This window comes from Nesoenas mayeri (genome assembly GCF_963082525.1).
Source record: "Nesoenas mayeri genome assembly, chromosome: 11".
Classification (NCBI taxonomy): domain Eukaryota; kingdom Metazoa; phylum Chordata; class Aves; order Columbiformes; family Columbidae; genus Nesoenas; species Nesoenas mayeri.
In genome coordinates, this window is record NC_137563.1 from 18,922,457 (window position 1) to 18,939,192 (window position 16,736).

The window sequence follows — 16,736 nt, forward strand, 5'->3', positions numbered from 1 at the left end:
ACCGTCAGTAGTTATTCTGCCTAAAAGAAGGTGCCTATATAGATAGCAGTAGTTTCTTTTCCCTAGTGATCACTGTACTGAGACTCCACGTGAGGAAATTAATTACATTAAATTCAGTCTGCTTAGGAAACTTTGTCTTGTGCAAAGCATCTATTTTTTTTTTTTTTTAAAAAGGTAATTTTTACTTGATTTATTTATGGATAAATTAGGCTTAATGAAATGCAGATGGAAACCTCCATCCTCTAAGACAGTGTATTTCATTAAGATAGATAAGATCATAAACCCAACAAATCTGGCACAAGATTTTCCTTTCTGTTTGTTTTCTTTAGCGTCAAAAAGTCTCTACAGAAAGTTCATCCCATCATAACAAATACAATTTAGTCAGATACTCAGCATCTTTCATCGGCTTGAGGGCCCTGAATTTTGCATCTTTCTCAGGTTCCCTTTACTCGTTCATAAGACAGGACTCAGTCCCATGAAACATTCTCCTATAGGTTAGTGCTTCCAGACAAATCTGGTGGCGTCTGAGCATCCTCCTCTTGCTCACGTGCTGGAAAAGCAACTTTTTCATCCACTGCAGTAGCCTCAAACAGGCATTTTCACTTGCTTTAGGATTTCTGTTTTCTAACCGTGTATTTACAGTTCATTTTTTATTTATAGTTTGCAATAACTGTTAAAGAGGCGGCAAGTTCTGACAGTTTGTGTAGCATGTTACAATGGTCATGTTTTGTAGCTCTGTAGCATCTCTGTTTAAAGAACTCACAAGCATTTAAATTATTTTATCTCCACAGCACCTACTGCAGGTAAACATAATTATTCCTCATTTACCTGTGAGCAAACAGAATTGTGAATAACTCTCAAGTAAATAAGCCTCAAAGACTTGTGGGGAATTTCTGCAGCATCTGGAGGGACAGAACTTTTCCCCTTGTAACTGTTGCAAGTAGTGATCATTGCAGCAGAAGGGGGCCCTAATGACTCATGGAAAGTAGCAACAGATTAAATGTACAAGCAGCCCTTCTAGATCAAAACTATTCTTTTTGCTGTCAGAGTGAATCTTTAGGAAGAGCTCAACTGCAGGGAAACATTGGTGGGGGAGAGAAATTGTTGGAATACTGGGTGCAGAGGGCATGAAATCTTGCAGGTTCTTTTTTCCCAATTAAAAGTTGTAGCAAATCAACCTGAGCAGTGAAGGCAGCAGATATGCAGCTTCGTTGTTGAAACTCCGTGTGGATCCTCTCGTTAACAGGTAAAGTGATCTCTGTTCATAGTAGCTTGACCTTCCTTTGAGGAATAAGAGCTTCCATACTTAAACCACAGTCAAATTCTCACTGCATAATTTACAGAGGCAATTTAAGGTAGTATGACCTGTCTGTTGGAGGTTATTGAACTGATACCTGTACTAGTAAAGCAGAGCCCAGTCCCCTGGTGTAAGCAGCAGTGGTTCAGAGCAGCGGCTGCACGGGAGGCACGCAGGGGAGCCAGCGGGATTTGTCCCACTCCTTGAGCTGTGGCTGTGGTAATGTCCCTGCAGCTAGGGTTCAATTCCAGCCTTAGGTGGTGTTAAGCTGTTGCAGCTGACAGCCATCTTGCTATAAAATATTAAATCTGGTGTACAAAGTTGGCAGTATATTTTCTGCTCCATACATTAAACTTTTACAGCGGGTGAAGAGTTGCTACTTAAGGATGTTCTCTAGTATAACGGACACTGTAATGGCAAGATTATTGTATATATACTCTTCCCCTTAATAAACTTTGCAAGTGATTGCAAGTATGTGCTGCATGTTGCTAATAACTGAAAATTACTTGCTTTGACAAACAGTTTAGAGACATCAAAATACAGTAAAGTGTGATGAAAGACCAGTACTGATAGCAGTAAGGTCAGCTCTTGCTGTGCACATAGAAGAGTATTGATCTGTTGCAGTAGATATTGCTTAACACCCAACTGGCAAACAAAACTAATCTTTAAATACAAACAGATAGAAGAGGTGAAAAAGAGCCAGCTGGAAAATTATCTGTTATTTGATACACAGATAGGAGTGAAAAAGCTTGTGCATTATACTGTCATTAAATTTTACCTAGTTATATAGCAAGACAGTTATGCAGTGAAATATAGTTACCACTGCAGTATGCTCGAGAAGAGCTAGCTAGTATAGTGGAACCCTCAACAATCAGTAGTTGAATCCTCTTTTAAAAAATCTATGCATTTTACTTTAACTTTTATTTGCTAATAAAAATACCCTTCAGAGTATGGAAGTAAAAATGGAAGTTTATTTTCTGGCTGGGTACTCAGTGGGTGCCATTCCCTTAGTAAGCTGAGTCTTTCTTTTAGAGCAAGAACTGCTAACTCTTTTAAAGCAATCAACTCTTTTAGCCATACCAGTTTTCCTGCAGAATTTCTCTACATCAGAGAAAAACCAAAGTGTTTTCTAATATGCAAGAGAAAAGTGGAGGTGGCAGTGTGGAAAGCCAGGCCCAAAGGAATAAACAGGAATATGTCTGTGAACCTCAGGATTTCGACCTCTGACCTACTTTGTAACCACAAGTAAGTCTTACCTAGTTGGTGTTTTCCATTTAGCCCTTCTGCTTTTTGTTATTTTGATTCTAAAGACAGAGAGTAGCTGATATGTGTGTCATCTAGGATACAGTGGGGCCAGCCACCCAGGAATATAAAAGCAAGTGAAAAAAGGAAGAAATGAGATGTCAGTCTTTTCACTGGAAGGATACTGTTAAGTTTACAGAATCACAATATTAAAATATATGGAGCCAAGTCCACCTGTGGTGTCAATTCACTTGTATGTAATGGTATTATGGATAATTTGGGCTTTATGTTTAATCAGGTTTGCATAGACAGGCAGCTTGAATTAGCTGGCTGCAAATGGAGTGCTATTTCATGTAAATCACTTGACAAGTGTTGGTCTGGTCTGACTGAGAACAACTGGTAGCTCTTGCATTTCAGTAGCACCAGATCATAGATGAGAAACATGCTTGGCTATGTGTGTAACCGCTAAAGACAATGATGCAGCTTATTCAGAGTTGAGGGTGTGTAGGGACTTTCAGAACTGTGAAAGTTCTTAATTAAGAAAGTTCTTCTTAATCTCGAAGGGGCCTTGTGGATTGTTGTTTTTGGATTAAAAAAACCAAAACACAAACATGTTAAAACAGCACTTTTAATAAACTGAAATACTGTATTTTGCAGATTTGGTGTGTTTTCTTCTTTACATTCTTACTTGTGGAGAATCTTTTGGAATGTAACAAGAATCCAATGCCACCATACCTTGGGGAAAAGAAGAAAAACCCCACGACACTACTGGCTAGAAAAACAGGTCAGTTTGGCCATGTAGCAAATAGTCGATTCAGCCGTCTGATGTTTGAGTAGGTGCTTGCTGCACTCTTGATCTGCTGGTAGGTCATTCAGAGTTTATATTGTCCTTACAACTGTCACTTCCTCCTTACTGTGAAATGGTGCTACTGTATATTGTGTTGGTAGAATCAGTTTCCTTCACTGTTAAAATTCTGATGTTTGCTTATCACTGATAAGCCTTGTTGAATACTTTCTCATCCTGGCCATATATGTGTATATGGTAATATGTTGTGGTTTTGTAGCTCAGGGCAGTGCTGGTTTGCAGCTAATCACATCTTCATTTCCAAATGTTACACTCTAAATAATGATCCCTTAGAACTGTCTGCAGTTCAGCAGTTCTTCACTGTTTTTCTACATATCCAGCACATTTTATAGGATATTTTAACTGTATACAATACATTTACTTTCAGTATTATTGTTAAATGTTTATTCTTTGTTATATGCCAGGCAAATTGAAGTATTAGCCAATGTTGTTATTGGGTCAGGATCATTAGAAGTTGTAGGAAAAAGCATGAGAATTCTCCAGATATTTTTATTAAACATGCTAGCTTGCTGAGGAAATAATGACGTTAGCAGAGCTAATATCGAATTGCTTCTGCAGAAGGTTGCCAAGAATGTCCTTGAATAAAGAAGGTAGGAATTCTACCCTGTCCCGTTCCTGTGCGCACAAATGGGACGTGAGCCGTCCGGAGAAACTTTATGCATTAAAGGTCTTCCCTTCCTGTTCCTTTCTCACTCAGCCTTCTTCCTACCGTTGTTATGAGAGCTCATCCTTGTGCAGATGTTGGGTAGTATAATTTTGTTCGAGTTTATAAGTTTTTGTCTGCCTGCATCTTTTACATGCTCTTTTGTTTCTTTTATTTTCCCAGACACACGGCAATGGGGTTGTATTGCTTTACAATGCAATGAGCCCTCTAGTGGTACTTTCTACCTTTGTTTTAGGCTGTCGTAACATTTTTCTTTCCAGCTGTGCTTGCCTGAGCTGAAGGAGTCAGAATAACATCTTTGTAAACTACTTTAATCTTCCTGATTTTCTTTTTTTAAATCGACTTACTTAATGTGAGAAGGAGTTTTCACATTTTACTGGTGTCCCTGGAGCTTGGTACCTCTGGTGTGAGCTCGCATCCTTGGTAGCCAGAGCTGGTTGCAGCCACAGTGCAGACATATGCATCCACAGTGGAGCCCCTGTGGCACCTGCAATGTTGTGGGGACGCTTTGGGCACTTTGGAGCCTCCATCCAGCTGTGTTACCACTGGCAGGCTGGTACAGCTCAGATGCAGGCACTGGCTGGGATGTGCTTTTAACTGTGGGGAGAGCAGCTGCAGAAACATTTTCTCTGCTAATCCGTTTTGCTAGTGCCCAGATTTGTGCTGTGGGTGTGTAACACGACTGCGCTACCGAGCGTTGTCGGGTGACGCAAAGCTGCTCTGAAACATGAAGATTGTGAGCAGGAGCGCTCTGAAGACGCGGGGAGAACAAGTGAGGGAGACACGGAGGCAGCAGAGAGCTGATTTCTTCTAGTACTGACTGCTCTGTTTTTATGTCATCAAAGCTCTGTGAGCCTCTTAGAAAAGCATCTGAAAAGGGGGAGAATGGCATGACTGGGTCTGGGCGACACCTGCCTGTCACTGTAACACATTCCTTCCCGGCACACTCAAGTCAAGCCTTTGCAAAGATTTCCCAGTACTGCGTCCTTCCTCGTTGGACAGGTACAATCAAAACCAGTTCAATGCAGGCTGTGGGATTTTTTCGGCACATTCACGGAGTATACGTGCTCTAAATGCCTACAATACAGAGGAATCCAGCAACTTCTAATGGGATGCATTTGCACAGAAGAAGAATTTCTGATTTAAGATGGGTAATAAGCAAACGATATTTACTGATGAACAGCTAGATGCCTACCAGGTAAGATATCGTAGTTTGTATTAGAGGAAGGAAAGAACTAATCCTCATATGTGTGGGGTGTTTTTTATTTGGTTGGATTGTTTGGTTTTTTTTTAGGGGAGTTTTGGGTTTTTTTTCCAAATATAAATGTAAATTTCATTTGTAGCCTGCATGCCTATATTCCACTGTTCCTTCTAGCAATTGTAATATTATTCTGAGGCTGGGTTGTTAAATATACTCAGTTTGATTCCCTTCTCTGTATACAGGGAAAGGAGTCAAATCTTCAGTGTCTGGACTAGTAAGTAGGATAAAGACTTTGACTAGCTTGACAAGGGGGTTTTTAGTAGAATCTTTCTATTGAGTGTTTTGTAAAGGAGGAAGTGTAGCAGTTACCTCTTTTTCTCTACCTGATACCTTTGCTGTCAGTAGAGTGGAAAAGAGGGGGAAAAAAAAAGTCTTGTCTAATTTAACTTCTTCTAAGACTAAGTCAGAAGAATATGCTTAATGTAATTCCAGAATAGGTATCCTTATGCTTGCATCCGCTCCTGGATAGCAGTTTCTCGCCTTGACAGAAGTAGTATGTGTTTTATGCCCAGGGATAGCTTGTTGGTACTTCTTTATTCTCATTGTAGTGATGGAATATTCAGTAGTGTGAAAACAAAATAATTCCCAGTTTTCAGTCATGTTTTAGCACACTGAATTTGACTGAAATGGGTTGCGGGAAGCTATCTGCCCAGTGGGCACTTTGAACAAGTTTCTGAAAATACGGTGGGGCGATATATTGAATAGACGTGTGCTGAAGACAGGGGCAGCTGACTTTTTCTTATGAGGTGCAGAAAGGCTGCATTGCTCTGTTTCTTATACGTAGTGGTAAACATAGAATGAACAGCACAGGAAATCAAGATTTACTTTATCTTATGATAACCAAAGGACAGATCCAGTGCACAAAAAAGTAGATAATGTTCTTTTTACCTTCAGGATCTTTGACTCAGGCCCTTGAAGTAGAAAGTATCATTTTAAAATCTAATTTTCTTTGGAGTTACTGTTGACATGGACTTTTTACAGGTGTAGATATTTAGCCACAGGGAGTCAGGCTGGTGATATAAACTAAAATGCTTTTAAATGTTATGCCATGCTGAAAATAAGGCCTAAATTACATGCTTTTTATTAAATGCCTAGCCTTTTTCTTGTGATTAGAGGAAATGTGAAAATGGAGCTTCTTTAATTTCCAGTTTGTCACACATCTCACCCTCACCAGCAGTCTGTCACTGTAATATATTAGTCTAAGTGGTTTTAGACTTAGTCTGAGATCCAAAAAGGCTTTTTTACATCCCTGCTGAATAGGCGAGAGGGAAATCAAAGACCTGGAAAACACCAGTGTCTGCCTTCCCATTACCAATGAAAGTGAACACAGAACAGAGCCCAACTGCAGTGAAACAAAACAAAATCCAAATGTAATTAATGTTGTCTTCTTGACATAACCTGGCAAATGCAAGAGCTGAAATGTCATCCCTAATTCACTACTCCTCATGTAGAAATTGCCTTTCTCTAATGGCTTTTGCAGCCCCTGCTTTTATAATGCCGGGTAATTGATCTCAGAGCCTGGCAGGAGTTGGGCCTAGTGCACTGAGCCTCTGGGATTTCTCTGTTACAGAAGGACTTGTAGTTCATTAGTATAGTGCTGGATAATTTTTGACCAGTAATAGCACTTGTTATATATGGGAAGTACAATAAAATAACAAGTTTGAGGACAATAACTTCCAGAATTTTGTCAGGAAGGAGTATTAACCTCATGTTGTAAACAACCAGACCAAGTCCTTGTTTTGATGGTGGTTTCCCTATGATCTGTTAGTTATTGCAACCTCTGGGATCTTCTAAATGGGAAAATCCTGGGGTCACTGCTGTAGCTGCCCACACACAGAGCTCACCTCTCCTTGGCATTCGGGGGCTATGCCGGTGCTGTAATACCGACGGAGCCGTTCGATTTGGAGTTGCTTTTCTCTACCTTTTTAGGATAGTGAATTCCATCAGAACGGAGAAGGGGAGAGTGGGGTGACAGTTCCATAATTTTTAAAATGCATCTTCTGAACACTGGACCAAAATAAACCAATCTGTGCTAGAGTCCACTTTGCAACAGCTTCTTGTGCACGTCTGTACCCCAATGTACAGACAGGCTTCTACATAGAAAGTGCTTTTAAAACGGATCATTGCTTTAATTTTTTTTTTCCCTGAAATGAGAACTAGGCAACTTCTTGTGAATTTGTATGTCTGAGAGCTGGTGCTGTATTCCTTACAAAAATGCCCAGGGTTACAGAGCCCATAGTATCAGTATGGCAGAAGCTAAAGTGTCAATCCTTTTTGTAAAATAGATTAAAATAATCCTCACAGTTCCTATTAGAAGACTGGTCAAAGCTCACTGCCCTCCTGCTTAGGTGTATTTCTTCATTTAAGTATATTGTTGCCTATTTTGCTATCTGGTTGTAACTTCCAGCATTTTTCTTTAACATGAATTTCTCAGAGCACCTGAATGCTACTTGAGTAGTGATTTTTCCTTTTTAATGCATTATGTTTAAGCACTTGTTCCATTGGAAACACTGCTGATAAGTAAAGGAAGGTGGAAAAGTGGCACATGTTAATGTGCTTAAAATATGGTAAACCCATATATAAGTGGCTTTGATTTTCAGGAGTAGAGATTAAGCTACAAAAAAATCAGCTGCTTGAAGAGCTAGCATACATAAATGCCACATCATTAGTATGATATTAATGAAAAAAACCCCTATGTGATTTGTCTAAAACTTTCTGAAATGCCCCCGTGTAAACTTTGTGTATAAACTGTCAGATTGAAGACTCACTTCTTAGCTGAACCTTTCCATTTAAATGAAATAACTGTCAATCTGGTCACCCACAAGATGACCTCAACGTTTTTAATAGACAGGTATTTTAAATACTCTTCTTTAAGACTGCTGATGAGTGGCTGGTTGAAACTGTGAGAGAGATACATCATGGGACTTGATAGCATTGAACCTCTCACGGCTTTGTTTTTTTGATTCAGAGTAGGTAGAGGCAAATTATCTAAAGAAAGACTGGAAAGCTGCAAATCCCATAATGCCTTGTCACATCACCTGTTATTAAGATAGAGTTCTAGCTGGCAACTCTTTACATTTTCATAAGCTTAGTGAAATGGTTTGGAAATGAGGCTTTTGCAAACATTGGTTTCCTCATTAAGATTCACCTCATTTAAGAAGTTAGCCTTGCAAGAAAACCAGTTCTGCTGGGCATTTCTGCTTCTTATGCTCTTCGAGTGCTTGACTGTTTTGTTTGGGGTTTGTGTGGGTTTTTTTCCATGAAATGCAAAATCTAACCGAGGTCTGGTTAGGGAAAGGGTAAGTATTAATCAGCAAGAAAGATGTATTTCATTGCAATCAAAGAACATTTTAAAGCTAAGCTATTAAAAGTTGTCTGCAGATTTTAGAGGTCAGGCCTCATAACGAGGAAAGAAAACAAACAGGAATTTTAGAGGATTTTTTTTGAGTGATGCTGTATAAAGGTGCTTGGAGCAATAGAAAATCAAGGTATACAATAAAGCGACGTCAGAGCTGTATATTGGCCTCAGTGCACTGCATTTCTCACTGAGAGACAGCTATATTGAATAGGAAAGGCACAGCAGCTGTGCTTGGGGTACGGACAATCTGTTCAATCAATCTCATTGCTTTTCCTCAGGTTACTCGAATTAGTGGTCTGAATTTGAGACCAACTTGACTCTATTCTTTTCTTTATAGACAGAACTTAAAGAATATAGGGCACAAATATTTTCTATCAGATATTACTGGTCTTATTGCAAGCCATTTCTTTTTGTATTTGTTCACTAATGGGTTATTTGCATTATTTAATGCAGCCTCAAAAGAAACTGGTGTTTATCCTGCTGTCTTGTAGGGAATTTTGCAATAAATGATAGTAATATGAAATAACGACTTTTACACAAGAATTTGTCTGTTACTCAAAGTAACTTCTTTTATTAAAATTCTCGTCAAAGTGGGATTCAACTATATTTCATGAGACTTACACAAAAGCAGATGAAACAAGTGATGTTATGATCTGTTGAGAAATGCCATTTATAAAGTGAAACTAGAGCATTGAGTTATCTTTTGATTTAAAAAGCTATGCTTGACTTAACCAGGATCTCTGAAAATGAACCTTTGCAAGGATACCAAAAAAGTGTATTCACAGGTTGTCCAGGATCTTATGTAAAAACTACTTTTCAATTTGGTAAGATATTGGTGTTGATGTGCAAATTTTAAGCAGCATAATAATGGACCAAGGGTTTTGTGCAATTATCTTCTAGTCAGATTCTGGTTTCATGTTACCATTTGGTGCATATATAGATTGAGCAAAATTACATTTGGTGACAGTGTGTTTCTTCCTCAGCCCTTGCTAATGTCTGTTTTTACTCCCATGTTGCACTATAAATATGTAAACTGGTGCTTATAGCTGCAAATTTTTCCTCTCAAAACTCGGTAGGCTTTTTAGTTGTTCTGGCTGTGGTTCTAAAATACACATGAATACAAATAATAAGCTGGATGGTAAAATCTCCATTGACATCCTGATGCAAGCAGCATTTTGCAAAGTAAAAGTCCACATATCAATACTATTATTAATGCAGATACTAACTCTGACAAGATTTTTTTAGTGCCTTAGCTAGGATTTGCTAAAGTACTTGCACAGCTATGCAACTTAAAGACCGGTGCTAGTCTCACTGGTTTCCAGTCACCCTATTTTTACAGTGATGAAAATAGTGAAGTATCTTGCTGATTCAGTCTTGCACAACTCTCTATCCGTCTTAGTTGCATGGCAACTAGAAGAAAAGCACCGCATTTATAACATTTTACCAGAATGGAGTGAATAATAGATCTGATATGAAAATTCATTTGCTTCTAATGCAGCACCTTTTCGACTCCTTCATAGGATGACGTTTTTATGGTGTTTTGATTAAATGTTCTTATACACATGTACTGTTGGCACAGTACAAAACATCATTTGTGATTTTTAAAAAGAAACCTCTGAAATAAGTAGTTTGAAATATTAACATTCAAAATGTTTCAGCGTTCAATACTTCTTACTTATTCAGAGCTGCTCAGTAAGACAGCTGTGTGGATCAAATCTGTCTTGCCTTGAGGATATTGTCAAAATTCCTGTTAGCCATTGGTTTACTTTATATGTGGCTTGCCAGCTTTTGTTTGAGGTTTTGTTGGTGTGGGGTGGTTTTGTTGTTGTTGTGTTTGGGTTTTTTAATTATTTTTGAGTGATTTTTGTGTTGCTAAGATTTTTATGTTATTTCTTTATTTATAGAACTTTCCAATGGAGCTGTTGCAGGACCAGAATAAACCTGCCCTTATGAAACTATACATATAAAAGGCAGAATTAATTATGTATCGTCTTACAGGAGAAATATGCATTGAATGGGTTTAAGAAATATTATTTCACAGTAGCTTTGCATACTTGATCATTGCTATTATTTCATTCTAATTTTTCCTTTCTCCAGTTTTTCTTCTTCTCTTTCTGTGGAAAAGTGTTTTGCTTATCTAGGTGAGATTTGAAAACTCTGCTTTATGCACAATGACATTTGCTTCTTAAAAGTGGTAAATGATCAAGTTTCATTCAGTGGACTCTGCTGCCATTCATGACCTGCCCGCTGCGCTCCGCTGTCACTGACAGATCCAACACAACTAATGACACGTGCTCTGATTCTGGAGCCACACCTCGCGTTACACCACTTGTGTGCATTTTACGTCACGTTAAGTATCAGCACTCTCAGCATAGTTACCTCTAGTCTATATTTTGTTCATATCCCTGTAGAACTAAATGTAAAGCAGCAGCAGCGTGGGAGTTTCCAGTCTGACAGACCTGTGGAAAAGGTGGTGGGCCACCATGTTTCAGTCTGTTCCTGCTCTGCCCTAAACCTGCATTCACCTGATGTAGGAAATCAAATAATTCTTCTAACAGCCTGAACATTCTGCTCTTTTATAAAGGGAATTTTAAGGGCAGAGGCCATTAGCCCTGATTTATAAGCAACATTGACTGACTTACAAAGAGTCATGCTACCAGCAAAGAACAGCAAAACTACCTATAGAAACTACATATACAAGCTGACTCTCTTCTCTGCACAATATTTTTAAAGAACCAGTTAAGTTGCCTGAATGCCAAATCTGAGAACCAAATCCCATTATACAAGCTAATGAGCTCATTGAAATAAAAGAGAAATTTTCTGCTTGCTTTATTTTATTTACTTTGCAGGACATAAGGAAGTTAGGTGGATAATTGCAGGTTTGTTTATGTGATATCTTAACCTCCAAAAAATCAGCAGTGCTCCTTTATTCTCCTATTTTCCTAATTAACTTGGTTATTAAGGCCACAAGAGCAGATGGAGTGGAACAGCTGATCTTGGAAAAGGAGCATGAATTTTCTCAGGGACTGGACTGAGTGAGCTGTGAAGACAAACCCTCTGTTCTAAATAACCTAAAAGCAACAAGGGGCCTCCTGTTAGGGGTTTTTCAGGTTATTGTATAGCATTAGAGATAAAAACAATGATTCTCAGGATAAATTCTTGCCAGAAATCTTGAATTTGTAAAAATTATGAAAACTCTGGTGACATTTATTTGTGCAGTATATAGTTTGTGCTTTTTTAGCAGAACTCCCAAAGACTTCAGTGTGCAAACAGGATAAGTAGATTGCTTTTAAAGTTCATAATAAACTCAGTTATGATCCCCATAATAGCAAATGTGTTCTATGATATCTCTGACTTGAAGGCAGATTAATGTCATCATATGCATAAATTACAAATGCTTTCCAGGACTCACTTCACCTTTCTTTATGAGGGAGTAAATTTAACATGCTAGTTTACTATTTATTGTGCATCACTGTGTATTTTCTGTATGAATGAAGTAGCCAGAAGAAAATTGGATGATTCACCTCCGTGTTTCTTTGGCCAAAACTCTTTAATTAAATTGGAATGAAATTGCTGGAGTTCCAGCAACCATAAAATGTGATTATGTTATTTAGACCTCTGTTCTATTGTGACTTTAATCCAACTTAGGCTGTGCTTTAAAAAAAAGGGGGGGGGGGGCAGGCAGTTTTGCTCTTTTTTCCTGCTATACTTATTTTATACTTATTTTAGCTTCATGTTTTGTACCAGCACTACCAATGCTATATTCTAAGCTATATTCTGAAAGGAAATGATCCAAGCTGGAAATGAATCCATTTTTGCTAGATTAGTTTCCAAACACGAGTTCCTTTGGAGTTCTCTGGTGCAGTTACACCACTCATTGATGTGCAACCTGCAGAAAGGAAGAGGCAGAAATAAGCAGCTGGGCGGAGTGACAGAGATGGCCGGACTTGCCTTGCAGAGGGAGCTTGGAGCCCTGGCTTTCACATTTCCCATGTAAGACCAGACTGGCTTCTTAATGGGAAAGCATTTCTTAAGCGATGTGTAAGATCTTGCTGTGGCTCCAGACTATAGGCCAGGTCACCACTCTGACCCTGAGTAGCTTTAAGATCTCTCCAAGTGCTCTGTGAAAGTATGGTAGATTTTTTTGACACCCCTCATCCCTAACAGACAATTCCATGTCATTGCATAGCTAGAATACTGCAGACTGGTGCTTGCAACTACTGTTCTTTTAAAGGTTTTCAGTATCAGTGGGGTTTAGGTTATATTAGTAAAAATTTTGTAAGGGCAGACAGTGTTTGTTGTTGAAGATGTGAGGTGACTCGGATTAAAAAAGAAAATAAAATTGTGGGCCTTCAGCAAATTAAAGTTTATCTGACCTCTTAATATGTCTTCCAGTGGCATTTTGCATGATTTCTGGAAGGCAAAGGGTAACTTTGCTTTTTCATCTTTATCTCCATTTGCGTATCAGTTCCCTGTCAGCTTTCTAGTTAAGTGTCTGCTGTTTTCTCAAGCCTATATAATTACAGGATGGTTGCTGCGGAGAGCATTACAATTATTTGTGGGATTGCACCTGCCTTTCATTAGTAAATGAAGCATCCTTAAGTGGCAGTTTGAGCCTAAGTGTTTCGCCTGCCGGAATTAATGAAGACTTAACCAGCTGGCTCCTATTTCACTTTGTGCAGTTCCAGACAATGAGACATCAGTGTCAGCAGCTCACAAGGTGCTTCCTATTGTGCCTTGTAACACTATTCTGCTACGATACACTAAAGGAAGAGCTGCTTCTCCTGCCACTTTATACAGACGAGGGCAAGCAAGCTCAATAATTGATACTGTGCGGGACGGATAGCGTACCTGGATACCCGAGACAAGATTGCCTCAGCCAGCTGCCATCATCTGCTTTCCCCCAGGATGAGTCTCCGCTTAGGAAAGAAACGCTTCTCAACTACCTGACTGAATAGCAGGACCGGGGGGATTTGTAGGAGTTGTCTTTTACTCCTAAGTATGACTTACCAAGTCTGTTATCTTGTTACTAGCTGATTTAAAAGCATGATATATTTTAAATGTGTTTACATTCAACTACTCAGAGCTGAATTGTTAGGCATATATCTTGGCACACCACACTGTGGCCTGTGAGAGAGGTAGATGATGAGGAAGAACTTTGTGGTTTGGTGTTTACCTATATATATGCCCTCATCAACCACCAGTGCTCAGACAAGAAGCTGCAAATTCTCTGAATTTGTTACTTGAACAGTGTTCTAACCTGATGATCTGGTATTTCCTTGCCACCAATGTTCATAGTTTTGGATACAAGGCAGAATTTGCCCTAAATGCATTTGAGATAAGATAGTGAGGATTAGGGGATATTTCTGTTAATGGGATGGAACTGATTGTTACGATTCCTCACAGGACCTGAAGATACAGCTTGTGACAGATGTAGAAATACATGAAATGCAAACTATTTTACTGCTTATGTTATGATTCTTTTGTGAAATGCATGATTCTTCTAGCAAAACACAGATGTTCATAAAGAGTGGATTAAACCAGTGTAAGTGCAGTCCTACCACAGAGCCATTCAGAACACAAGCAAATACTTGTAAGCTCATCTTTGATGTTCAACCAGCTTTACTTTGCATTCTAGTAAGTTATTTCGAACTCTGTGATAGCACAGGGAATGCTGAAGAGTTTCCCTGCAGTTTGGACCAGGGGTTTTCCTTTTATCCATGGACAATGGGAGTTTGCAGCCTTCACCAGAGTGACCACAGTGTACAGCAATTGTTAGCAAAAAGAGTTAATAACAAATAAACATGTAACTTGTAATCAGTTGTCTCCAATAGAGGAATACTCCCAAGTTAGAAGATAGTTTTCTTCATCTGTTTGTTATTTATCGATTTCTAGATCCATTTATTGAATGTTTTTTGGCCTATACATCACTTTTTGATTTAATTTTGTTCCTGGTCATTCCACAATGGAGAAGTATTAATGTATTATGTATGGTATTTCAGCAAGCTCTTTTTTTTCCTCCTGAAGTTTCACATTAACAATATTTTTTACTGATAGTTCTGTCCTTAGGATATCGGAGTTATTTCATAGCGTATATTGCTTTCTGAGTCAAAAGCAGATGGTCCACAAGTGATATATTGAATGTTTTTCTTCCAGATCTGAATTTCCTCCCAAAAGGTTGAAAAATAATTATTTGCAGTTGTTTTCAATATTTCTGCAGTACAATAACATGTTTTGTTTTTTAACAGGATTGCACATTCTTCACTCGGAAAGAAATTCTTCGGTAAGTAAATTGTATTATGTTTTTCCTTCATGATTCATATTGAAGGGACTAAATCTTCTTTGTGACTTGTGAGGAAACCAAATAAATCCTGTTATTTTACATGAATGAATGAGTGTAGGATCGGACTCAAGATACACTTATAATATGTAAATGTATATAAGGAAAAAGATGGTAATTGGCCTAATGTCACTGTCATTGGCTTTTCTAGGGCTAAGGCATTGAACAGCTGAGAACCAGTGGTTCTCTATGAAAGGAATTTGCTGCTTTCCTGCTCAGTTATACTAAAGAGGGCACGTCCTTCAGTCGGTACAGGTTTTGGTATGGACTGAAGTGTGGGGAAAACTGATGGAACTTAAACATTCTCAGTGCTCTGCAGTTTGTTTCTGTACAAACTTGCCGTACTTGCAATAGCCTGGACTTGTTTTTCCCCGGTAGTGATGGACTGAGCCAAACTGAAGTAATTTCTGCACATGTATATGTTGACTTATTGCCATGGATTCTGTTGTGGCTTCATCTTCTAACTATTTGGATTAAGGATCTGTAAAATTATGGCGTAGATCCTGTCAAAGCACCTGTTTTTCTGGAGAATTTTTGCCCCATTGGGGAGTGAGAACAGATGTGTGGTATGTACCTAGGCACAGGAGCTCCCAGTGCTGGATTCTCAAATTTGAGTAGCTTCTCGGACATAAAAAGTGTTTGTTTCCATAAACATTGGGAACTGCGCTGAGATCATAAAAAGACAGGCTCTGAGATAAATGTTCTTTGCCTCTGCTCTGTTGCTGTAAACCTCAACAAGACTGATGTTCAGTGACTTTGTCAGGGCAAAAACTAATGGTGTGGTTTTGAGTGGGGCGCTTTATTTTTTTGCTGAAAAGATAAAGGTGTCACTTCAGCTAATTGCTTGCACACGTTGTTCTCATTAGTCCCAGAGAAATGATGCGCTCACTTCACAGCAGTGCACAACTCTGAACCCACTGTGCAGTGAGCACGTCACGATACCACCACCCAAGCCAGGATTTCATTTGGTCTGGGTCCCTCTTGTCTTGGTTTGTTATGGTTTAAAATGTAGTCACATTGGAGTACTTTTTTGATACATGATAGCGTGACTGAATGAGTCAGAATGTACACAGTGATAGTTGATAGCTGGCCCAAAGATAAGCTAAGCTTAATGCAGGCTGGCTCCAAGAAAGATACTGGGGTCCTCGGAGTGGGTCTGGGCATCACAGCAGTGAATTACAACAGCGCGGGTGTAAGTCCTTTAGCAAAGCATTCTCCGGCAGCAAACCTCTAGGAATGATGCATAATTGTTACCTCTAAAGTGATGTCACTGTGTTTGTGGGACCCTACAAAAAGTCCTGCAGCTTAAATAAAAACAAATAGTTATTGTACGTTCTGTCAGGGCTGCGATGTTGTTAGTTTGCCTTTGGCACAACCAAAATTTGTCATCACAATTGATTCAGAAAAGAAGCTGCAAGTCCAGGATAACAGAGACTTTGTGGTTTAGACATCAGAAGTGATTTGGTGAGGATAATAGTTCTGTTGTCTGTTTAGTTTGCAAGCTGTGCTTGGTAAGGATAATTTAAACTATTTTAACATGCAGTGCGCTAAAACTGACCTTAATTGTACCTTTTAGTAGTGAAAAATCTGGTTTGGATATTTTTTTGAGGCCTGTGGTATCTCTGAAAGGTGCCATTGTCATGTACTAGACCTGGTCATTTAAATAGAACAATTGAAGAACAGTGGAGTGTTGAATGTGGCAAATAGTA

At 38.9% G+C, this 16,736-nt stretch overlaps 1 protein-coding gene across 1 annotated transcript in view; it reads left to right on the plus strand.

Annotated features, from left to right (window-relative positions):
- ACSBG1 (acyl-CoA synthetase bubblegum family member 1) overlaps positions 1-16,736 on the plus strand; it is a gene marked incomplete at both ends in the record, with an annotated part of 92,691 nt that overhangs the window by 49,142 nt on the left and 26,813 nt on the right. Inside the window, 2 exons of the mRNA XM_080351587.1 lie at positions 5,216-5,266; positions 14,936-14,970. Of these exons, the coding sequence (XP_080207713.1) occupies positions 5,216-5,266; positions 14,936-14,970 (86 nt within the window). The remainder of the gene's footprint in view (positions 1-5,215; positions 5,267-14,935; positions 14,971-16,736) is intronic.